Source organism: Cololabis saira, chromosome 15 (assembly GCF_033807715.1).
Source record: "Cololabis saira isolate AMF1-May2022 chromosome 15, fColSai1.1, whole genome shotgun sequence".
NCBI lineage: Eukaryota > Metazoa > Chordata > Actinopteri > Beloniformes > Belonidae > Cololabis > Cololabis saira.
Genome location: NC_084601.1, coordinates 17,120,089 through 17,144,596, shown reverse-complemented (window position 1 = coordinate 17,144,596; position 24,508 = coordinate 17,120,089). Strand labels below are relative to the sequence as shown.

Genomic DNA, 24,508 nt, shown 5'->3' with positions numbered 1-24,508 from the left:
AAAAGTGACAATCGCTACCCAGAGAGAGTCCCAGGAACACATTTCATCGCAAAACCAATGGTAGATTACGAAAAATGTCTGCTTTAGATAAAGTTATGTTGACGGCCGCAGTCACAGTTCAACCTTCCACCGTGCTATCAGCTAAACTAATCAAAAGAAAACCTATGGGGGTATTATTGTTCCAATATTATTTGTGTGTGCGTATCTCAATCTGTGTGTGCGTGAAAAGATTTGTGTGTCTGTATTCAGATTTGTGTGTCCGTATTCAGATTTGTGTGTGCGTAAAAAGATTTGTGTGTCTGTATTCACATTTGTGTGTCCGTATTCAGATTTGTGTGTGCGTAAAAAGATTTGTGTGTCTGTATTAAGATCTGTGTGTGCGTAAAAAGATTCGTGTGTCTGTATTCAGATTTGTGTGTGCGCAAAAATCAGCCGGTAGCTCTCGATTGGCTGTCTTTGCACACGTGGATTTTGACACACTTCTGCCGCGGCAAATCTGTAAAAAGATCTGTGTGTAAAACGATTTGTCCGTATCTTTTGCTTTGCCCTGAGCTCGGACTCACAGGCTCACGCCAGGCTACAGTAGCAATGCAGCCTTCACCACTAGTCGGCGCGTAGCTCTCAGTCAGTACGTTCACCTGCAACAGTTCCATCGGGTTTCTGAACATATTATTGGACATCGTTTGGACTTTTATACTGCATGCAAACACCTGAACCCCATCTACTTCGGACCTATGTCGGACATTTAGTAATCGGGTTGCATATGGAATAAGATAACTTCCAAAAAGATGTGTTCATGTTATAACTATTCGTATTCGTAATGATAAACATTTGTATGTAAATAAAAACGTTGTACTCAAAATTCTGCTGTCACGCACATGAGTCTGATAAATTATTAGGTTAAGAGTAAGAAATTAGGTAAGAAATTGACCTTTTACGTCTCATTTATTCATTCACACACGCACTAATATATTTGGGAAACAGTTAGGCACCAAATATAATATATTAAATTTTTTCAGAGGGCAAAAATAAGAACTTTATTGATCCCACATAGGAGTAATTTATGTTATATCAGCTATAAAGAACAAGGTAGTGCTGAAAAAAAACAATAATCTATCCCCCCTCACAAAAATAAGAATAGAGAAACATATTTTCTCATCAACAAAACAAATTTAAATTTTTTCAAATAACAAGATAACACATTTGAACCATTTTTCAGACAATAAAAGAACTGAAAAAATCTGAAGAATTGTTCAAATATGTTATTTTGTTACTTGAAATTTTTTAAATATGTTTATGTAAAATATGCTTTGTTGATGAGAAAATATATTTTTCTTATTTTTGTGAGGGGGGATAGGCTATATATTGTTTTTCGGCACTACCTTGTTCTCTAATATGACATGAATTACTCCTACAGTATGTGGGATCAATAAAGTTCTTATTTTTGCCATCTGAGAAAATTAAATATATTATATTTGGTGCCTAACTGTTTCCCAAATATATTAGTGCGTGTGTGAATGAATAAATGAGACGTAAAAGGTCAATTTCTTACCTAATTTCTTACTCTTACCCTAATAATTTGTCAGACTCATGTGCGTGACAGCAGCATTTTGAGTACAACTTTTTTATTTACATACAAATGTTTATCATTATGAATACGAATAGTTATAACATGAACACATCTTTTTGGAAGTTATCTTACTCCATATGCAACCCGATTACTAAGTGTCCGACATACGTCCGAAGTAGATGGGGTTCAGGTGTTTGCATGCAGTATAAAAGTCCAAACGATGTCCAATAATATGTTCAGAAACCCGATGGAACTGCTGCAGGTGAACATACTGACTGAGTGCTACGCGCAGACTAGTGGTGAAGGCTGCATTGCTACTGTAGCCTGGCGTGAGCCTGTGAGTCCGAGCTCAGGGCAAAGCAAAAGATACGGACAAATCGTTTTACACACAGATCTTTTTACAGATTTGCCGCGGCAGAAGTGTGTCAAAATCCACGTGTGCAAAGACAGCCAATCGAGAGCTACCGGCTGATTTTTGCGCACACACAAATCTGAATACAGACACACGAAACTTTTTACGCACACACAGATCTTAATACAGACACACAAATCTTTTTACACACACACAAATCTGAATAAGGACACACAAATCTTTTTTTACGCACACACAAATCTGAATACAGACACACAAATCTTTTTACGCACACACAAATCTGAATACAGACACACGAATCTTTTTACGCACACACAGATTGAGATACGCACACACAAATAATATTGGAACAATAATACCCCCATAAAAACCTCAGTTTTTTTAAACTCACTACACAGTACCTGAAGTGTTCCTTTTTATTTATATCTAGTTGCTGCTGATTTTCTTTGGTACAATAATTAGAAACAAAGTGATGTAATAACTCGTTTTTACAATGGAAGTGGACGGGAGAGATGACAGTTTTGTCCGACCTAGCAACGGGGGCGACCTAGCAACGGGGGCGACCTAGCAACGGGGGCGGAGCTTGACTAAGGGTCAATTCACCAAAGGACACGCCCACTACCGCTCTCCTCCACCTGTCACTCAACGCAGGACAGGGAGGAGCGTGTGTCCGTGGGGGAGAAAAACCTCACATCTAACGACACTTTTCAACTTTCAGTCGCTAGTTTTGTCTTTATGCGTTTAGTCCTTAAAGGCGTCTGAAAAATCGCTAAATTTAGCTACAGTCAATTGGAAGCTCTGGGTTGGAGACGTGCTCTCAGTCGAAGAGCAGATTTGATTGGCTGGTAGCGTCACGTGGGGCGGTGCGCCTTCTCCTTCTCCCCTTAATGTTGCCCTGATCAGGCGACAACAGTTGTGCATACGCAGAACTTTAAACCCGTTTACATTCACTAACAAGGCAGGGGGAGGATCATTTCCGAGAAAAATGTAACCGTTTCCAGGACATTTTATCGTTTTCTCTAATTTTCCGTATATTTTCTGGAAAATTGACCAATCTTTTTCCAGTTTTTCCAGGACGCTTGGGAACCCCAATCTAAGTAGGTTATTTTTGACAGTGTAGATTATTTGAATACGTTTTAAGTTTGTTTGTTTTACTCTGAAATGTAACTTTTAAAAGTAAAATGGTGTTGTTTACCACTGCAGTACACACATGGCGGATTAAAGATGAATAGTTTTAATCATCAGTCATAAGATCAAGTGATATCTACACATCATTTCAGAAAATATGCAAAATAAGTAAAGGCCATTAGGCATCTTATTTAATGAACGGCTTTATTACTACATTTGTGCCCTGGGGAACATGAATGAAACATGAGCTATTATGGCGGATGTACTTTGATCATTTCCTTTTTTGACTCATTTCTTTTTGATGACTCTGATGACTGAAGGATTCTCAAAGCTGCTGATTCGGTAAGAGTGAATTAAAATGGTAATTGCACCTGAAAATTACTTCAATCATGCTAGCAATTTATAAATCATTGAAAAATGCAAACATTTCTAGTAAGGAGTTGAAATTAAACACATTATGCTAATTGTGGGTGTAACATCAGAAGGATTGCTTGAGTTTGCATAAAAGACTTTGAATGTCAAGTGGAAAATTATTGCAAATTCAATTCCCCCAACTAAAGAGTAAAAGAAGAAAGTCTCTGATACATGTCTGAATTCTAAATTTGCAAGCGGTTAAATGTGCAACAGGTTTCACATGATTAGCCGCAGGTTAAAGTATGTAATTCAATTAAGAATCAAAAGGTTTATATCTGTATAAAATGATGCACTCGCAACCAAATGTGTCCCAAAGCACAAAATAATCATTCATGAACCAGTGGAATAAATTACCTGGTGCTCCTGGAGGTCCTATATCTCCCATCTCTCCGACACCCTTGTCACCTTTTACTCCAGCTGCTCCTGAAGGTCCTGCAGATAAAGAGTCCGTTTAAAATACAGGCACGGTTAACACTGATAAAGGTTTTTATCAGGGACACCGCAGCGATCTTTGTACCTTGGGGTCCTGGTCCTCCTGGTCGGCCTTGTCTGCCGATCTGTCCTGGAAGTCCAGGAGCACCTGGGTTCCCGGGAGCACCTGGGGAGCCATCTTTCCCCGGGGGCCCAGGTCGTCCTGGAGACGACACCTGCTCAACTGGCATCTGCATGCGGGACATGTAGTAGCCCATTCTCTCTGGGGAGCGGGAACACAACAACAGTGAATATTCCACAGAGGACAGAGCGATGGTGTCCCGAAGGACGAAGCGAGCCGTTCTTCGAGACAACTTATGGGGAGGGAAAATACTTCTTTGGCGTAGAAATGATGCCATTAATTCCTATATGCATGCTTTTTCATCCTTTTTTGCTCACCATCAAAGATCTTGATGACCTGCTGGCGAATGAAGTTCCTGATTTCATCATAGTTGACAACAGCCTGTTAAAAAAAGAGTGATGGATTTATCAGGTAGTAAAAAACGAGAATAATGGAGATGGTGAACAAATGGCACAACAGCTTTTTCATTTAGCACAATGTTTTTAAATGCTTTGGAGCTAATTAAGATAAAAGGGTGTTGTGGGTGTTGTGAGGGTGGAAAAGTGTATCTCACATCATTTCCTGGTGGACCATGACTGCCCGGAGGCCCGGGTGATCCTGAGGACCCTGGGCTTCCTCTCTCTCCTCGAGGTCCAGCCGGGCCGATCATGGGTTGTGCATCTTTGGAGGAGTGATATCCTCCCCCCCCACCGGGGGGGCCGGGTCTGCCCCTCTCTCCTGGAGGGCCCCTCTGGCCGCTGGCCCCTGGCTCGCCCTGGAACAAATCATTTCCAGGTAAGGCTGGCGGATCATGTCATTTTACTTGTTTATGATACATTTTATTCCCTTTTTAAGAGTAAGGTCCAAATTGTCCAAACTGAGCACTTGGGCCTGTGGGTTTCCATATGGATTCAGTGGCAGTTCTCAGCTTCCTGTCGTACAGTTTTATGGCCGTTTTCACTCGGCCTGATATGAAAACAGCTATATTCAAATGGGTTCCATTGGAACGAGTTAGATCATGAATGGATTACCGTAAACTGGAATTCAATTGTATTGGCTTTGATTTTCATTAAAGGTATTAGTATGGAACCCGTGGAGTGCTCCCAGACGGCTTTTGTTATGAAGTGGCAGTATGCACATAAACTGAACGGTAATGAAACTGAATTCTTAAGAACTACTATGGACGTGCTTGAAAGAAATAATGTGATATATGTTGCATCTGCCATGAATTTCAAGAAAAGGCTTGAGAAATAAATGTATTAGAGGAATAATTGATACCCAAAATGTAATAAAACAGGATTAGCGTTAGATTAAACACCTACTTTATACCTGTCTTTCATTCCTTAGGTGGAGATAAACTCATATTTAAATCTCCTAATCCAGCCCTGGGCCAAAAAGCCAATGCTTAAATATTCTGTTTATTACTCGTTTTTTTTAATGGTTTTATTAAAATTAAATTAAATTGTAAATATATAATTAAACCGATTTCAGAGAAGAGCCAAGCCTTTTTCACGTATCATTTCCCTGCGTCGCCATCGCTCTCCACGTGGCAGCATTTACCATTCAGGTTGCGTAAATACACTCAAAAACAGCCATGCTGCGTTAGCGACAGTGATTTATTGAGAACAAAGCTGCCCATAATGGACGTCTAATGTTTACACGTCAACGACAGACAAGCGGCTCCTGAAATAGAGAGGAGTGCGGCGAATAGAGCGGTCCGTTCTTGTCTTTCTCCTCTGTTCTGCGCGGCTAAAACCCTGACAATGCCGTCCTGTCAGCGTGACAAATAGCCTCATCTAGCATCTCCCCCTCATGCTTAATAGCATTATCCCAGAGGCAGAGAGAATAGCTCTATCGCAGCACCGACCTACTGTAAGGCTCCGTCGGAGGGGAAATCTGACAGGTTTCTACGGCGACGCAGGGAGAGGAGGCGGCTGGCTGCCAGCTTCAAAGTGGGGAGAAGTGAGGCGAGGAGGAAGGGGGAGCGTCGGGGTCCGGAGGGGTTCGGGAAGGTTAGTGAACTGATGAGTGCGTTAAGTGAGGGTGCTGAGTGGGCAGAGGCGGGGAGAGGGTGTGCTCGGCTCCGCGGGTTACAACCGTGCAGAAAAAAGGGGGGAATCTTGCCGTGTTCGGATGATGTGCTGAAGTAACGGATGGCTGACGCTCAACACGCACTCTCACTGAGCCTCAACACACTCAGTTGAGTCTTACCTTTTGACCTGCCTGCCCGTTATCTCCTGGTGGACCTGCTGCTCCCTGTAAAGACCAAAACAAAACAACAAGAAAAAAAGAAATTCAGCAAGGAATCCAATAAATCACTATCACAATTTAAAGCGGACACCGACAGCAATTACTCACATCTTTACCAGCACCACCATCACTTCCTGGCTCTCCCTACAAGCCAGAGCAGGGAAAAAGTCTGAGTGAGCCAAATTAGCAGAGTAACAGTTTGATTTATGTGCAAATAAACTTTTCTGGTTTTGGGGGACGGGCCAATTTGGAAGGACACACAAGCTGAAAAGCACGAACCATAGGTCCTGGATGCCCGGGGGGTCCTGGAGATCCACTCATCCCCGGGAGACCTCTCTCTCCACCTTGACCCTTATCTCCTTTTATACCCTGGAAGTTGAAGAGAATACGTACAGAAAACAATATGCTGTTGTTTCAGCTTTTATTTGACTCACTCAATAGTGATAACTCAGTGATAACATATTTTTGTATTAACAAACAAACAGAAGGAGATATGTTGACATTTTCTCTTACCAGCCCTGATGGCCCGGGAGGCCCTGGAGGTCCCGCTGGCCCCGTGGAACCCTGATGATGGAAGGAGATACATTATTCAAGCTAAACAAGCTGACATGTTACAAAGTAAACTGATTAAAATGTATGAGACTGAAAGGAACGGGCACTTACGACATGGCCCGGAGGTCCAGGTCGTCCCTGAGCTCCTGGGGTGCCAGGATCCCCCTACAATGGTTAGACATGGAGCTTTAGTCTTACACTAGTTATGATGTACGTAGATCTTTTAGGCTCAGTGATTTGCTGTTTATTTGACCTGTTTATTTGGGGTTTTTATCTGGGATAATAACGGAGAGCAAATATTCTTACATCATGTCCCAGCCGTCCAGGAGCACCAGGTGGACCTGAAGGTCCGGCATCTCCCTGTAGGAGTAAGAGAGCAATTTAAATCATCTTAGAAGAAGCATGACACAAGCACCTAACTGGAAGCAATAAGACTTTTAATAGTTACAAAAAAGAAATATATTATTATTATTACAAATGTAAAAGACATGGTTTGATGATAGAACAATGAGTCGTTGGCTAACCTTTTGTCCAGGAAAGCCAACATGACCCTTGTTCCCTTTGAATCCCTGCGGAGACATATCAAAGCGATTGAGATTGGATGAGGGTTAAAAATTCTCAAAGATAAGGCTGTCAAAAGAGGAGGCAAACTGTCTTTGACACCCCGAACACCTGCTCTTGGGTAAAACATAAAGTGAAATACAGAGAACACAGAGCTAGAAAGAAAAAAAAGGAGAAGAAAGCTAGAAAAAGATGCACATACTCATGTGTGCTCATCACCCAACGGTGAGGATATACGAGACATTAAGTGCGGAAGGTACAAAGCTTTGAAGTTGTAAATGTTCTCGTATAATCGAGTAATGGCTGCACATACAGTATTAACGCGGAGCAGCAGCGTGGGTGAGGTGGTGACTTATCACCAGCAAACGCTAATTTGCTGCTGCTGCTGGTGAAACCTTATGAGGGTTAAGAACTGGGGTCATCACACCTGAACTAAAATGTTTCTACACATTTATTAACTAACTAACTCCAAGATGAGCCTATTTTTATGGATAAAAAACAAATAAATGGGAACGTCTGGTTTGCACTAGGAAATCAGGTTAGTTTCATCCTCTGGGGAACATGAATGCACCAAATGTCAAGGGAATCCATCTTTTTCTTTTTTGCTGCCAAAATACCACGACCACCATGTTCAGTAAGATGTTGCAATAAAAATTAATTACTCTAATCAAGATTCATCTCTGTGGACCATAAATTTAAGTATTATACAAAAAAACGTCATGTACGAGTCTTCATTTGAAAGGCACCCCTACGAAGATGAGCTGTTTTATTGAAGTGCTATTCATAAAACCCATGATGACTTCTGTCACTATCCATCAGTGTCCAGTCCCCAGGGAACATAACGGGTACAGAACTTGGTTTTTAGTGTTTTTCCCACCCGATCTACCAGTGGGAATGGGAAGGTGTGGCAAGAATACAGACACAAATATTAAAGGAATCATTTTCATTCCATTTGGTATCACTGGGATAATTTAAACTTACATTTTTTCATTTGCCTTTTTATTGAGGAACAAAAGGAACTGTGTGGCACTGCATTGATGTTCTTAGTTACTTAGTTCTTAGCTGGCTGGTACATTTCAACAATGGCAACAGACAAATGCAACCAATCAGATCAGTGACCCAGAAGGCATTGCACGCATCACTTCAATCCAGCATAGTAATTGTAAAAAAGTTTTTAATAATTTTATTTAGTGAAAGCAAGTAATTAAGGGAGACGTGTCCAATTTTGCATTAGCTGACACAATTTCCTCAAGTTTCCAGTTTAGCCATTGAGAAACGGCCCCGTTCAGTAGGAGAGGGAGCTGCAGACTGAGTACGCAGTGTTTCCCAGCCCCGGTCCTCGCATCAACACCCCCAATTCAAATGAACAGTCATCATCAGCTTGTCATCAAGGTCTGCACAACTAATAGGGAACGTGAGCTGGGTTTAGACCGTCATGAGACAGGTTCATTTTACCCTACTGATCATGTGTTGGTGCAATAGTAATCTTGGAATGGTAATCAGTCGTTTGTTCCAGCACCGACCCAGAAACCATGTGACTTCTAGCCAAAGGAGTAACTTTCTCTGACGACCCAAATCACTGGTGAGATCTTGTGGTTCCATAGGAATAATCCTGATGGGGGTCATGCACCATTTAGGAGAATATAGCACCACCAATAGGAATGTGGAAGGAATGCAACAGGTAGCAGACTGAAAAATGCACCATAGTTCCTCCATCTTTAAAAAGCTCGACAGACTCTGGCCATCACTGTTGTTGCATTTCTTCTATGTTTATTTTTTAGAAGCCAATCATTAGAGCTGTTACTGATATGGGCCAGGTCACTAACATATGGGAATTTGGAAAATAAGAAGATGCCAACATGAAGTTTGACTTCTGGGTTGCAATGTAAAATATTTGACAAACGGAACAACAGAAACAATTATTTGCTCATGTCCAATGTGTGGATCAAATGGATATTTAATATTTTTTGAGGTGTGATTTTGTGAAGCAGAGGTAAGCTAACAACTAATCAGAAAGAGTTGTAAAAAATTAACAGTCCCCACCTAAAACAAACTCAAACATCATGTGGTGTGGTTCAAGCAAATACAATCGGACGGTTACGTGGGTCCAAATAACACAGCCATTCTTGCAACATGGTGTTGTCATACATTCATTTGGCAATAAAGTGTATCTAATATAGCTTTAGCTTATACCACTACAAGGTGTATAAGGTTTGTGTTGTTTCAGATCATAAAAAAATAACTTTTATCCCCATCAGAATTCCTCTCCTATGGTCTACAGTACCTTCTTCACAAAACTAATATCACTTCATCAATCCATCCATTGTCTATACGCTCCTCTTCTTTTTGGAGTCGAGGGGTTGATGGAGAATGAAGAAAAGAGCTCAAACTTAGTGCTGCACTTACTGAAGAGAATGCAGCGTGATTAAACTGATGTGAGGTGGAGATAGATATGGGGGGGCTGGATAACTTCACTTGTGACAAGCGTGCAAACCTGAATGATTTGCTAAATCACACATTCTCAAACAAAGGAAGTCTTCAGAGGTGTTGAGGTGACAGCCACTTCAAAAACTCCAAATATATATGTTTTTTTTTTTTTTCAAAATATGTTGTCTTACAGTTTTAGAAGTTGTTTTAGTTATGTTACTTTTCTTTATCATTTCAAAGAGCGAGCTGTAGAATAGCATTCCACGGGTGGCAGCCCGTCCCAGTAAATCTGGTCACGTTGTCTTTCTGAGCAACATTTTTCTGCAGAAGTTTTTCCTGTTAAAGCTGGTTCGGATGTTTCTCTGCTTAAAGGATTTGTGCTATACAACATTGTTTTTATGGTGAGTATTTATAACAGGAGGACAGTTATTTACATACAGGACCAGCTGATTGAACTAGAAAACCAGGCTGAAGAGCAGACATCAAGGATGGCGGGCAGAACCACAGTGGAAAGGTAAAATTACCGGCACAGAGAATGGACGAGCTTGTAGAAGACCAACTGGTGCTGTTGAGAATGAAGTACTAGGAATTTCGTCAAAATGTAGGTGCAAGTGGAAACATATTCTAGACCCCGATGCCAGTTTATCCTGGGAGACGGAGGTTGTAGACGACAGATGGACACGTCCCCAGATATTGAACTGGTGTGCTGTAGGATTGTAGCTGTTTAAGATTGTCTCGAGTTACCTGCCAGTGCTTTCCAACAGTTTGCTCACTGATTTTTTTTAACTTATTCATTCTTAATTTATCCTGCAATAATATACAGTCATTTTTATGGAGGACTAAAACTGACAGAGCAGAATAAAAGCAGAAATATATACATTATGTTTTTCCTTTTCCTTATTTCTATTTCTTGTTTTTACATTCCCTCGTCTCCTCTTTTTACTTTACATTATGCATTTCTGGCCTATTATGCAAATAAGGAAGGCTGCCCTTCTTAGTCCAGCTCTACTATTGGTCCATCAATGCGAAGGATCCTGCTTCTTCCTGACTTATATATATTATATATATTACTGCTTTTATTTTTAATAATGTCAGTTTTGGTCCTCCATAAATTTCCCACTGAGGATTGAATTAGCATTTTTCGTTTTATTTTAAATGTAAGTTTTGTTATTCATTAAGTGAGTTTCTGTAGATATGTCTGGTTTTATAGTTAATGTTTGATTAAATGTATTTATTAGGTATAAATGTGGAAATTTGCCATTTTAAGCAGCGCTTGCATAAAACATTTATAATTCCGAATGTGTTACATTGTGTGCTTCTGTGTAATATATGTGACAGTGAGGTTTAGCAGCTGTGATTAAATGAGTTGGTTGCAATTTTATTTAGTGTGAACATTTATAGCGCTGTCTGCAGAAACACCGGCCTTTCTGGAAAGAGTCCACATGTTTTATGGCATAAACTGCTATTCTGTCTGAGTGCATTTTGTACAGGTAAAGAAGCAGCATCGTGCCCACAAACCGACGGGTTAGCGGAAATCATGAATCCCACAGAAAGCAGGTTCAGGCATTTGTCTTTCCAAATTGCAGCTATTGGAATCATCACTTCACAAACACACATAAAGGTTCATTAAATGGAGTTTAGAAGTAAAACAATGCCAACAATGGTATCTAATTCTACTGTAGATGTGGATACAGTTTATTTTCTGAATGCAATTTTTCAGCAAAGACACTGCAAGAACTAACCAAACCAAATAATACAATATATAACTAAGTCTTAGTTGCATTTAAAACTGTTTTTTATGATAGATTTATGGATCAAGGCAAGTAAATGTTAGAGGTGATACTCACTGGGATTCCTCGCGGTCCTAATGGGCCCGGAGGGCCCATCTCTCCCTGGTAATAAAAAAAATAAAAATAATAGAGCCCAAGTCAAAAGATCAATCATTAAATGCATGCCTTCAGACTTACGTATAAAGTATATTGGGTGGACGGAACTTCCGTTTGATCACATGTTGGTGACTTACCCGCAGCCCTGGCTTTCCATCTTTTCCATCCATTCCTTCGATGCCAGGGGGGCCCTTTCAATGCAAAGATGTAAGTAAAATTGAACTTAAACTGAGACCAAATGTAGTTTATACGGTTGACAAAAAAAGAAAATGTCACCACGTACCATCAACCCCGGAGAGCCAGGTGAGCCGGAGGGTCCAGTTGGTCCTTGGGAGCCTTGAGAGCCATCGTTACCCTGAGGAAGAACAGACTCTCAGTCCAGATGCAAAGGGAGTTAGGAACCGTCAAACGTGATGTCTGTACTCACTTTTTCACCTTTCATCCCAGCGAGACCTTCTCTTCCAGGTTTACCAGCAGGTCCAGGGCCGCCCTACAATTACACACTGTAAGTCAATCTTTTTTCTTTTTTTTGGTAATCTTATAGGAAAAAATAAGCAGTTGAAGTGTTTACATACTGGTGGTCCTGGAAAACCTGGCTGCCCTTGGAAACCCTTGAATCAAAAAGAATGACAGATGAGCTTGATTTATTCCTGAAAGCTACACTTTTGACTTAGTGAACATAAAAATAATTGTTAGACACACCCGATCACCCTTTTCACCAGCAGTACCTGCTGGCCCCGTTTCTCCTTTGATGCCCTGCAGACATACAATGTTTCCTAAATTATAACACCTTGATGCCACAAACGGCCTGACACTAAATATTGCAAGACAAATTTATGAGGAAACGCTGACCGGTGAGCCGGCCTGTCCTTGATAACCAGGTAGACCAGGAGGACCCTGCAGAGGGGGAGGGAACGTTAGCCGCTGATATACTACACAAGATGCAGGCTGATTTTATATTGCGATGATGCGTAGAGACCTACTGATTCCCCTTTCACACCCCCGCTTCCCGGACTTCCACGCTCGCCCTTCAGTCCCTGACAAATACACAACAACAGTAAATCAGCATTGGCTCTCTTTGTAGCCCTGTGAAGACTAACAGGAAATGAGTCGCCCACAGTTTTTCCTCATAATGCAGCGGGAACTTACAGGCAGTCCAGGCGGCCCCATGGACCCCGGATAACCGGATGTCCCCGGAGGGCCCTGGGGGAGAGATCACAACAATCAATCAAAGAGGGCAACCAATTATTTTCAGACGTGTCATATTTTCTGAGAAGCCAATCGCCAGATACGAACCGTTTCACCCTTCTCTCCTGGGAGGCCGGATGACCCTCGCTCGCCCTGCTGACCCTGAGAACGACAGCGACGAGAACAGATTAGAAAATGAAGCAGGGGACTTGATAAGTGTGGCAGACACACTCCCCTGGTGGAAATGAAAAAAGCAGAAAAGGACATTTTAAGTCAATATCAAAGAGAGTAAACAGTCCACCGGCGAGGGCCTGCATTTGATGTCGTCCTCTGGTCTCCGCCTCTGCGAGGCTTTTAAACGGCCACATAAAACACAACCCACTCAGTAGCACGCTAATACCTCCAAATGCTCATCCTCTCTTTTTCATCCCATTCTTTTACTATATAATTTCACTATTGCCACAAATATCAAATAAATAATTAAACGCAAATAAATAAACTAACAAAGTAAAAGACTGACGTGTTTGGAACCAAATGTAATCATATTCAATCGTGTGTTGAAATCCGGTGCTAAGTGAATACTCGATGTAAATATTAATATGCACATTTGGCTTTAATGGTTGCCAGGCAACAAACTCGTGTACTGCCAGTAAAAGCGGCGATGGCGCGGGTCAGTCATTCAGCACATCCACTCCCCAAAAACAATACATCTGTATGAGTCTGCACAGCCATCGCACGCTCCATCTCTGAGACGGCGGGATAATTAAAAGACGGGAGACGGAGACAGCCGAATCGTCTCCTCATCAGAAATAACTTTCATTAGAAGAGCCGCGGAGGGGGGGCAAGCAGATGGGGAACCAGCAAAGACGGAATAATAAAGGCCGGCTTGATTTCCGAACGAGGTAATCTGTATTTGAGAGGAAAAGGGCAAAAATAAAAGTTAATGCAGGATTAGCTAAGATTTCCCCTTTTAACAAATTTATTAGAAACCCACTGCGGGTTTTAATTCCACTACATCTTATACATTAAGATTTTAATCTGAAATAAGCTTTTGGAACGCGCGCAATTAGAGATAAAAGTTCCTCATCTCGAGAGCACTTTTAGAAGAAAAGTGCATTACTGAGGCATATTACAGGGGTGTGTGCATTTACTTTTGAGTGAAATCTCCTCTAAAACCATCACAAGGAATCACAACAGAATGACAACATGACTAATATATTTCAGAAGAAATATTAAGTTTATCCCAGTTTTTCACCTTCACTGCCCCATTTATCCCAAACTGCGAATGGCTGTTAGCTCTATAGCACTGTGAACCTGTTGTTTCTATTGTTTTCTTCTCATCAATCCTTTTAGATTCATTTGTCGCTGTGACGTTTCAATGTTGAAATGAGATTGAACTGTGAGTGTTTGGGTGAAACTTACAGATAAGCCTGACGGGCCCTGAGGACCTGGGAAGCCAGGAGGTCCCTGCGGACAGAAATTATGAGACATTTCAAAACACTTCAGCTGAACTTTCCAATGAAAATAACATCGATTTACATGTAAAATATAAAGACATTTTTTAATTTGTTGCTGATAACAAGACGACCGGTGCCGCAGGCGCTGCTACTAATCTGACACGTGTCATTTTGAGTTAACGTTTAAAGCAGCGTTCTCTGATACGGGTCCTCAGGGGCCACTACCCTGCATGTTTCCCCACTCCAACACACCTACTTTTAATTGAATGGGTCATTAGCAGATATGTACAAATCCTGATGACATGCTGACGGTAATCCGTTCGGCTAAAACATGCAGGGTAGTAGGCCAAGGAACACAGATTGAGGGACACTGATTTTTATATATATATATATATATATACATATACATATATATATATATATATATATATATATATATATATATATATATATATATATATATATATATATATATATATATATATATATATATATATATACTATAGAGAGGGAGAGAGAGAATCAAACATGTACTGTATATAATATATTTTTGATGCTTTTGTTTTACTGAACCAGCAGGGGGCTCTGTGAATTCATGGGAGGTGGAATGCAACACTCCTGGGCTCTGAGACAAAAATTCAACACTGCTGTAAGAAAATAATGACAACAAAGACATGAAACTTTTTTCCTTTTAGAGGTTCTGCCAAGCTAATGTTTTCTTTTTGTATTTATTTGGTTGTCAAAGTCGACGGGAATCACAATGAATGCCAAATTGAGTTCTCCACCATACCTTCTCTTCCAAAACTCAGGAAAGATGTCTAGATGTCTCTTTTATAAATTATTATCTCGTAAAAGTGGGCTCTCTGAAAAAGACAGATATATTGCCTGATTCTCTACTTCAAATAAGCACATTACCATAGTTCCAGGTATCCCTGACGGGCCTCTTTGTCCTGGGTTACCCTGAAGTAACGAATAACAGAAAGGGAAAGGTGAGTCCCTGCTCAGTCCCTTTCAACATGCATGCTTCACAACTGCAGAAACATATTGTATTATTCCTCTGTGTCTGTAGACACTCACAGGTTCGCCTTTGATGCCAGGTGATCCAGGCACTCCTGGGATGCCGGGTGATCCTGTGCAGGATCGGTCAACCTGTGAAGTAAATCCAATAAAATCTGAAAAGTGGTTCTCTCCAGCTTATGCTGTATACTCATGAATGTGCATCAGCAGTGCCGTCAGCTGACCGTCGCTTCTGTTGCTTGTTCCCTCTGCAGTCTCTCCAAACACTAAGCAGACGGGAGAACAAGTTAACAGAAGAATGCCTTCCCGTCACAACGATAGAGAATTACATCGAGCCATCCACATTCCAATACAATGCAAAAAACGACGGATCGTTATTTTGCATTCATCGAAGCAAACCAAAGAAAATGCCTCAACTGTTATTATCATTAGGTATTCTGGCTCTTGACAATCATGCAGTCTGCACACCCTCTCAAAGTCTCACCCCGTCACAGTTCCCTGAAGGAACTGCAGGCTTGCCCTCGTCTCCCTTTTCACCCTTGGCACCAGCCATGCCTGGCACCCCTGGCAACCCTTGGGAACAGCCCCCCTCACAGTCCTCCTGTGTTATACACACGCACATATAAATGTATATTCGTATATATATATATATAAATATATATACACATGAGCACACTAATCAACAGTTATCATGCCGAAGCCAAAAGCATTGATGCACATGATCCCATTTCTCATAAATGCAGCATGGTCACATTTAAGTGATTACTTACTCCCTCCTGCCCAGCAGAGGAGTCTTGAGGAAGCCTCTGCAGGTCCATGGGGCTCTGCAAGAAGAAAATGGACATTATATACCAATCTAAAACATTTCTGGCATCCAAGACAACGATGAAGGGGGAACGTACATTATGACCCTCGACTGATTCCACATTGTAAAAAACGCAAATGTTTCTCACCAAAAGTGTCGAAAGTGTCAGGTTGCTCACATTAAAACAGGGAGCAGTTTGTCCTTTTTCAAGTTTAGAGCTATTTATGTATTCATTTATCACACCCTATGATAGTTATGGTATATTAGGTTATAATATGTTGGAAGGTAAGAATACTGCAGTTGCATTGAAGAATGAAGCATATTATCCACATCTTTTAACTCGTGCTTCATTTACCGAATTTCATATGGGAGGTTATTTACCAGTTATGGCATTTAGATTGGGAGGTGGAGCAGTTTTTACATTTGAGGTATCTGACAGTTTTCACATGGGTTATTCTGGACTGAATAAGCTTGAAAACACTGATAACTTACATCACCAACATTGGTTCTCTTCTATTTATGTGTAGGTGGGAGACACATCGAGCCCATAAAGCTGCTGAAATTGCTTATTGGCTGTAGTAATAATCACTTCATCACCAAAAAAGTACCAAAGCCACATCCAAAAGCATATATCTGTAAAAGACTGAGCAAATCTTCAGCCTCCGACGGGGCTGAAACCAGGCAGGACCTGGGCGGCAGGTGGGAAACCCCCAACAGATTAATGGCCTGTTGTAGGGCTCCTACAGAGGAACATGCCGCCATTTACACTCATGTTGATCTAAAGTGTGTCTTTGAGCTGCGGGAGGAAGTCAGAGCACGCAGGAAAAACCCACGCAAGAGCAGGGAGACCTCTCCTACTCTTGATGATGCCGTCGTCAAGACAGGTGCTGTTTTTACACCTCGTTCCTACTTAGGATCACATGAATGTAAATAAATTACATGCCAAAAGACTTCACATTTATTCCAGGACTATATATATATATTTTTAAAAATAAAAGAGCTCTTATTTACTGTAAAAGTTCAGCATCGGGACTCTTTTTACACTGGCAAAGTCTTTCAAAAGCTCTTGCTCTGCTTTCAGTCTTTACAGACCCATTTGACATTGTTCGAACTGTAGCCACGAGCTACGGAGGCTATTTCACGCCGCACCCTGTTGGCTGTTATACGAGCTGTAACAAGGCCTTGTGCATTAGCAGACTGGCTCAACGGAAGGTTCTTTATAATTATGTGCCAGTGTGCAGTATCCTCCTGATGTATTAAACCATTAGCTAACTTTTTGATATCTTATAGAAGTGTGTTGCTGGGTTTTACAGACAAAGCAGTCTGAGAGCATCAGAAGTGCAAAAACCCCAACAGAACTGCAGAAAAGAAAAATAAAGTTGTTAATGTGATTACAGAAAAGAAAAAAAAACGACTAAAAATAGACAAACCTGTCTGCGTGAGTGTATTGAGGACAAAAAGTGCAAACTATTTAGCCATTTAGCAATAGGTAGAAAGACTAATATGATGCATGGATTTGCATTTCCAAGTCAATGTGTCTTTTTAGTAAAAGAAGAACTTGTACATGGAGAACCAATCAAGTCTTTTCTCCTGGGTTACTATGCGATCAATCTGCCTCTTCAGTTTAATTCCTGTGTTGAAGGTGAGGTTCCCCTTGAGTGTTGGCTGGAGATCAGCATTGATGTTCCCTTAATGAAATCAAGCCATAAACACACTTGAAAGAATCAAAAGTGGACACCAAACACCATCAGAAACAATGGATAAACTTATAGCCCATAACCTATTTTTTCTTTTTAAATATTTCCCATCCATGTCGTCTCTCCTGATACTTACTGTACTGTCCACCAACACATGAAATGTCTGCTTGGGCAGGTAATAACAAGCTTGAGTCAGAATATGGATATGTAGCGTCTCCTGCATATAGTGTTTTTTAATGAGTTACATGTGATTTTTTTGTATCAATCCCACCAGCTTCATGGCTGCATTGATCTAATCATGTACATTTTTTATGACTTATAACAGATTTGCTCGGTCCTTCATGTAGCATCAGAAGCGTCCACTGAAATATGAACGAAAAAAAAAGTACAAAAGCCATACTTATGTAAAAATTAGAATCTACTTCAGTTATAACATAATCATAATAAATATTATGACTTAATTTCTTTATTATGACAAACCCTGAAAAATTCATGGGGCAATCTTTTATTCTTATATTTATATGTATATATAAATTGTTTCTCCAGTTCCAAACATATAGATTTATTTAGTACTCTTGCATCATTAATACACAAGGCTCCACATCGTGATTCGCTCTCTTTTTACTTACGATTTTTCCAGGCAAACCCGGTTTCCCCGGTATCCCGTCGTTTCCAGGGATACCCTGAAAGGAAGGAACTGAGGTTGAACTGGTTTGCTGCCAATCAGTGGCTAGCCACTCCCATCTCCACAAATGGATAAGGCAAAGTCAAAGGAGCAGGGACAAAACCCCGGAGCTGCTTTTCTGTCCTGCCACGGATTCTAAATCCTAGTAAATTTAAACATTTGAATTTTTAAAATCATGTTAGCTTAAAAAAGCTATTTTGAGTTTTATTACGAAAACCAATGCACTTTTTTGCCTATTTATTCACTAATTTCTCCTGAAGCCTTACTTCCACCTTTGACTCTTGCACTCTTGCAGCGCAGATCAGAATATCACTTTATTTGAAGGTCTGTTTATACTAAAATTTGACAGATTATTTGAAGGCACGCTTTGGAAAAGCTTTGGATGATTTATGGACTGTCTCACGTTTAAAGTTAGACCTTCAAATAACTGTTTATGTCTTAGCTGACATTCTGAAAGCTTGTTCAGATGCTTACCACATGGGTTAAAGCTGGAAGCACCAGATGGGTTAGTGCATCTCAAAATCTTGATTTGCTTCTGAACCTATTTAAGACCAAGCCTTTGCACGCACACCTGAAATATTGTCAGTGCATTTCCTACATGCATATTATGGACTTTATTAACCCGTAAGGATGCAAAGCAGGCCACAGCCTTTGCATATACCCAAAGGCCCAAGCTGAAAGCATAAATCAGACTGTATACTGCCACCAGAAAGTTCATAGGCCCTTTCAACTTTTCCAGGTTTTATGTTTCAGACTCAACATGGAATTGTTTCAGTATAATGTCAAATAAGCCCAGGCCAACATCATTTTTCCAAAATACACATTCAGACCTTTTTTTTAGCCTTGTGCATCTTATTTATTTGCATGTATTAGCTCTAACTTAAGTGCTTCAAAGCCGAGCAGCGCTGATCATTCTGAGAAGGAAAAAGTCTGGAAATGCCTTTTAAAAAAACATGGAGCAAATGTTGTTCTTAATGCATAAAAAGAAAAACAACTTTGCCTAATCTCCCGAATGTTGTGAATAGATGAAAGCAGCAAACACCACTTTACCAAAACATTTCTTCAGTCATAGACGGCAACATGGCAGGGATCTCCGGGATATCTGGGAGGCTAGATGCCTCTGTAAAGTCGATTAGCTCAAAAAAAAACACTGCGTGAAAACCTTCCCCAAGTGTCATGGATGCCAAATTGGCAGGGTTTGCGTTTATACTAAACAACAAAGTCAAAGCTGTCAAGAAAACAAAGTGGATAAGCTAAAAGAAATCTAAGACATTGAACCTGGAACCTTGCGAAAACGGCGCCTCTTCAACGAGTCTAATATTCCCAATTCTAGTCAAAACGATTTCATTTTAAGCTAAATGAACTCTCCCAATGGGGTAAGACAGACATTTCTAAAACTACCAAATTCATCTATATAGTCTATTTTTCTGGAAGCAAGAGATTTGTACTTAGAATGATTTTTTTGCAGAACAAGACTTGAATGATGTGACCAAGAAGAATGAAGGAATCTTTTAAAGAAGAGCTTTTGTTTTTTTTGGCAGCTATTTTCAGCAAATATCCTTTAACCAAGTTCTACGTGTTTAATTTCAATACATTTGAAAATACTGCTCTTAATCAGCCATTGAAGGCAAAAATGAAATCCTTTTAAGATGAGTCCAAAACATAAATAAAGGTGGAAAACTCAAAGGAGTCCGAAAACTTTCCATCACTGCCGTGATTAGCTCCCCGTTCAATTCCGGCAAAAGGAGCAGCTCTTGAATTGGACTTAAGGAGTGTCCTTACAAATATCCAACAGTCCCTTTCTCTCACCTGTGGTCCTTGGATTCCATCATCTCCCCCAGGCCCAGGGGGGCCAGGAGGGCCCGGAGGTCCTGGTGGTCCCTGCAGAATATCAAGCCACGGCAACAAACAATGTCAAATATTCACCCCAATACACAACTTGAATATCATTGTGATATTTTTTTTTTAAGCATTAAACATTGCAAGGTAAAAAACTCTCAAACAAAGCCCAAGTTATCAGAGAAGTTCTGCTGGCTGACAGATCAGACCTGGGGCCCTGCCTGCCAGTTGGTAAGTGAAGTTCCCCGAGGTCCCTGGAAGGCAAGAATAGTCAAAATCAGAGTAGCTAAGGTGCACAACGTAAATGTAAAAATAAACGTCAAACAAATGTCAAAACACACAGAAAGGAGAAATAACCCAATTTTTATTAGATTTTTTCTCAATTCATCTCCCGTGGAGTCAAATTGAACCCGCTGAGACTGTGCTGCAGTACGACTCAAAGAGAGATGCACGATAGTTCTTTTAATGACCGGCTCGTCCACAAGTGTTCCCTCCAGATTGTGCATGTGTGTACTTACAGGTCCCCCTACACTTGAAAGCGTTACGCAGTTGCACTCTCCTGGTGGACCCTGAAATGCACATTAAAGCTATCAGAATTTGTATTTTTTCAGTAAAAAAGACATGCAAAAGAAACATACTGTTTTAAAATGAACTGCTATTTTGAAGGACCTTAAAAATGCCATGTGACATCAAATTATCCGTAAAACATTAATACTGTGTACGGTTCAATACACTGAAAAAATCACAGACTAGTTCAGCTTATTAGCTAGTTTTCGCTGGTTTTAGCAAGGGATGTTTCTTACTGCATCGTCAGAGATATCCTTTGCTTAAAATAAGACAATACTGACTAGATTTAGGAATAACTGACTTATCCTCCAGCTGTTTTTGCAGTGTAGTACTTTGATGCAGAGATTTAACGACATTGCTAACAAGAGAAAGTCCCAACACCACCTGATCTACAGTTAGCACTTGCACTCACCCGTGCCAAACTTTTATAGAAAGCATGGGCTTTCTCAGAAACGCGACAACCTCTCTAACAGAATGTGAAGGCTCGCCAAATGTTGTTTCTTACTTTTTCTTCCTGTTATTTGCTTTTCCCTGTCTTTCTTAACTTAATTCTTCCTTTTAAATCAGCCCTCATTAAGATTGTGTCTCTCATTTCTGCCCCTTAAGCCCTGCCTCCTTTGGTTCTTCATCTCTCCCTTCCTCTCAGTGTCAGTCTGGACGGGTGGCTGTGATGCGTGCAGTAATTAATAGTCTCCATTCACACTCTCCCTCTTCAGGCCCCCCAAAACTCCTCGTCTGCCAGCAATAGTACACTTGTCACCTCTGCTGCTACTCTATCTGTGGCCGCAGGTTGACGTTCGTGCGTGTATGTGTGTGCGGGTGTGTGTGTGTGTGTGTGTGTGTACATCTGCTGGCAGGGTGGGGTTGTGAGGTGTTGAGCCATCTCTCACAATTACCGTCTGTTCCGCCCACTTATAATCAAACCCCTCCAGTTCCCATCATCCAAACAAAACGGTAGACTTACCTTGTCCCCCTTAGCCCCATCAAGTCCCTGCACAAGAAAAAAACACATGCAAACACACGAAGACAAACAGTTACTTTTGCTTTGTTGTTTCTGAGGAGAGCTCACGGGGGGGCAGGGAGCTGAGCGTTGATTAGGGCACAGAGGATAAGATGGGAGCAGACATCGCCCCATTTATGGATCGAGGCGGTTATCCTTGGTTACAGAGAATGCCTCAATCAAGGACGATTCCCAAGCAAGCTCCAAGGAAATTAAAACTGAACAGACGCCAGAGTTAGCTTGCATGGATTTCTTACTCCAGTTCTTGAATAAACAACGGCACTGAAACGGATGAAGACTTGAAGAAAATAAAGGAAGGAGGATACTCACGGGTCGGCCCTCCGCTCCTGGCAGCCCTATAGAGCCGGGGGCGCCGTCTCTACCCTGTGATTTAAAAAGTAAAGTTGATACATTGTTCGAAGGGAAAAAAATGAAGTGTTACATTGTAAGCTCACACCACAGCACACATTTCTATCCTACCGCAGGTCCTTCTGCTCCAAAACCGGGGGGACCCTGTGGCCCAGGAAGACCCGCTTCACCTTTGGAGCCCTATGAGAAGGAAACAGTCGAGGTGAGAGTTTGGACATCTTCCATTTGCATATTGATAACCTGGATTCCGGCTCCGCGGCTTGACGCTACCTTTGCCCCTGCAGGGCCGACGGGGCCAGATGATCCTCTGTCGCCGGGACCTCCCTGCCAAGGTGCACTGATTAAACCACATTCTCAGCATGAAAAGTAGAAAAGTAGGAGTTTAGAAGTATGAAAGAAGCTTACGACAAGCCCTGGGAGGCCTCTCGGTCCTTCTATACCCTGTAAAAAAAAGAAAAAAGATCAAACATTAGAGGAAGTAAAAGATTTATTTTGTTGAGCAGACAAAATAAACAGAAAGAGGAAAGGAAAAGATCCCAAGGATTTGAGTGAAAGTGACCAAACATCCGTGCTTGTTGGTTAAAGTTCACAATTTTTCTATGAGGCAGGACTTCTTTAATGGTTCTTAATGTTTTTCTTTTTTGTTTGTTGGTTTTATTCCTTTCAGAGCTCTCCAGCCGTACCTGTTGTCCCTGAAGGCCGACTCCTGGAGCCCCGGCTTCTCCCTACAGGGACGGTGATAAGAGTACATGTAAAGATCTAACTATCTGTGTGCACTCAGAAAGACAACACAACATATGGACATACATACCTTGCTTCCCTTGGGACCAAGAGAGCCCTGTGCACCTGGTAAACCTGGTTTTCCCTGAAAAGAGGATTCGGTAACTTAACAGCAGCCGTTACCAAAGCACAGAGATGCACGCAAAAAAAACAACAAGGTCCCCTCACATTCTTGCCAGGTTTTCCTGCGCCTGACGGTCCAGGTTCTCCTCTCTCTCCTTTGGGGCCTGGAACAGCAACCCCGTCACCCAGGACAGCGCCGGGGGCAGAACAGCTGGTACAAGCATCCCCCTGGGGGAAAGAGTCCAAACCGTCAACACAACTTAATTTGCCTAATAGTTTCTATTTTTAAACAACACTCTGTGTCATTACATCAAGTTAGCTGTCCACAGACAAAAAAAAAAACATCTTGATCATGCAGGCTCTGCTAAAGAATATGTGTTCTAAACATGACACATGAGTACTGCATACGAAACCTAGAATACAAAGAAACCTAGTTTTAAAAGGAAGATACTAATTAGCCATTCAGTCAAACTTTTTGGTTCAGGTAACAGTCCATGTACCTTCTCTCCTTTAAAACCCATTTGTCCTTGCTGACCGGACTCTCCAGGAAGTCCTGGGGCTCCAGTAGCGCCATCAAATCCATTGAATCCTTGCTCTCCCTGTTCACCCTGGTAAAACAGAAGTATGATAACAAAAAACTGAGACAGGAAGTCATGTTTTGTTGAGCATAAGTTTATTTTGTTTGTTCAATGCCACACATTGTGCTCTGATGAGTTTAAGAGACATTTCATTAGTAGAATTGAAAAATTGGGCTTTTCAGCAAACATGAGCTTAGCCATCCATTTTGTTTTTCATAAAATAGTTTGACAAATGTGAGGAACAAAAGCAATGTATTTAGTTGATGGACACAGCAATTATATTTGCTTTTTCCAATACAGCTTCATAGGGCAGCTTTAATGTCAGATTTTTACCAAAAAGCAACCTTTTTATTTATGTATTTATTGTTTTTTTTGGCCAGATGAGAAAAGGGTTAGGTAGACATTAACAGAAAAAGAATCATTTTGGTGTCAAAATACAGACAATGGAGTCAGGTTCGGTATTCCAGTAACTAGCCAGCTTTATTTTTAAGGTGCACTGGAGTGATTCCTGCAGAATTTCAAGGTTATTTAAAGCAGCCTATGTCTGCCGGTGGCAGATTTATACCTCAGATTTGGGGTAAAGTAATGAAAATGTCCGAAGCAACAGATTTGGTGGTCTAAAATGAAGCATGAGCCGGAGTGTGTCTGCAAGGGCTGAAATATTATACCATTCTGTTCTCCTGCAGACATTCTTGGTCGCAGTGATTCCAAATTAATTAAGAATGTCTGACTTTCTCAAAAGGCCTTCCTCAGGTCTTTCAGCAGATTAT

General features: G+C 41.1%; 1 protein-coding gene across 6 annotated transcripts in view; it reads right to left on the bottom strand.

Annotated features, from left to right (window-relative positions):
* col16a1 (collagen, type XVI, alpha 1) overlaps positions 1-24,508 on the bottom strand; it is a 76,853-nt gene that overhangs the window by 4,400 nt on the left and 47,945 nt on the right. For 3 of the 6 annotated variants that reach the window (XM_061740987.1, XM_061740988.1, XM_061740990.1), the window contains 40 exons: positions 23,661-23,768; positions 23,266-23,388; positions 23,129-23,182; positions 23,001-23,042; positions 22,723-22,758; positions 22,588-22,641; positions 22,429-22,497; positions 22,279-22,332; positions 21,913-21,939; positions 20,900-20,950; positions 20,591-20,635; positions 20,352-20,423; positions 18,487-18,540; positions 16,126-16,179; positions 15,840-15,956; positions 15,580-15,621; positions 15,416-15,487; positions 15,254-15,298; positions 14,304-14,348; positions 12,990-13,043; positions 12,843-12,896; positions 12,677-12,730; positions 12,546-12,590; positions 12,396-12,449; positions 12,269-12,304; positions 12,121-12,183; positions 11,977-12,048; positions 11,831-11,884; positions 11,655-11,699; positions 7,344-7,388; positions 7,126-7,179; positions 6,931-6,984; positions 6,781-6,831; positions 6,547-6,636; positions 6,376-6,411; positions 6,229-6,273; positions 4,592-4,792; positions 4,356-4,419; positions 4,003-4,179; positions 3,840-3,917 (listed from right to left, as the gene is read on the bottom strand). In XM_061740987.1, coding sequence (XP_061596971.1) covers positions 3,840-3,917; positions 4,003-4,179; positions 4,356-4,419; positions 4,592-4,792; positions 6,229-6,273; positions 6,376-6,411; positions 6,547-6,636; positions 6,781-6,831; positions 6,931-6,984; positions 7,126-7,179; positions 7,344-7,388; positions 11,655-11,699; positions 11,831-11,884; positions 11,977-12,048; positions 12,121-12,183; positions 12,269-12,304; positions 12,396-12,449; positions 12,546-12,590; positions 12,677-12,730; positions 12,843-12,896; positions 12,990-13,043; positions 14,304-14,348; positions 15,254-15,298; positions 15,416-15,487; positions 15,580-15,621; positions 15,840-15,956; positions 16,126-16,179; positions 18,487-18,540; positions 20,352-20,423; positions 20,591-20,635; positions 20,900-20,950; positions 21,913-21,939; positions 22,279-22,332; positions 22,429-22,497; positions 22,588-22,641; positions 22,723-22,758; positions 23,001-23,042; positions 23,129-23,182; positions 23,266-23,388; positions 23,661-23,768 — 2,590 coding nt within the window. The remainder of the gene's footprint in view (positions 1-3,839; positions 3,918-4,002; positions 4,180-4,355; positions 4,420-4,591; positions 4,793-6,228; positions 6,274-6,375; positions 6,412-6,546; positions 6,637-6,780; positions 6,832-6,930; positions 6,985-7,125; positions 7,180-7,343; positions 7,389-11,654; positions 11,700-11,830; positions 11,885-11,976; positions 12,049-12,120; positions 12,184-12,268; positions 12,305-12,395; positions 12,450-12,545; positions 12,591-12,676; positions 12,731-12,842; positions 12,897-12,989; positions 13,044-14,303; positions 14,349-15,253; positions 15,299-15,415; positions 15,488-15,579; positions 15,622-15,839; positions 15,957-16,125; positions 16,180-18,486; positions 18,541-20,351; positions 20,424-20,590; positions 20,636-20,899; positions 20,951-21,912; positions 21,940-22,278; positions 22,333-22,428; positions 22,498-22,587; positions 22,642-22,722; positions 22,759-23,000; positions 23,043-23,128; positions 23,183-23,265; positions 23,389-23,660; positions 23,769-24,508) is intronic. The other 3 variants (XM_061740991.1, XM_061740989.1, XM_061740992.1) reach the window with 3 other exon arrangements.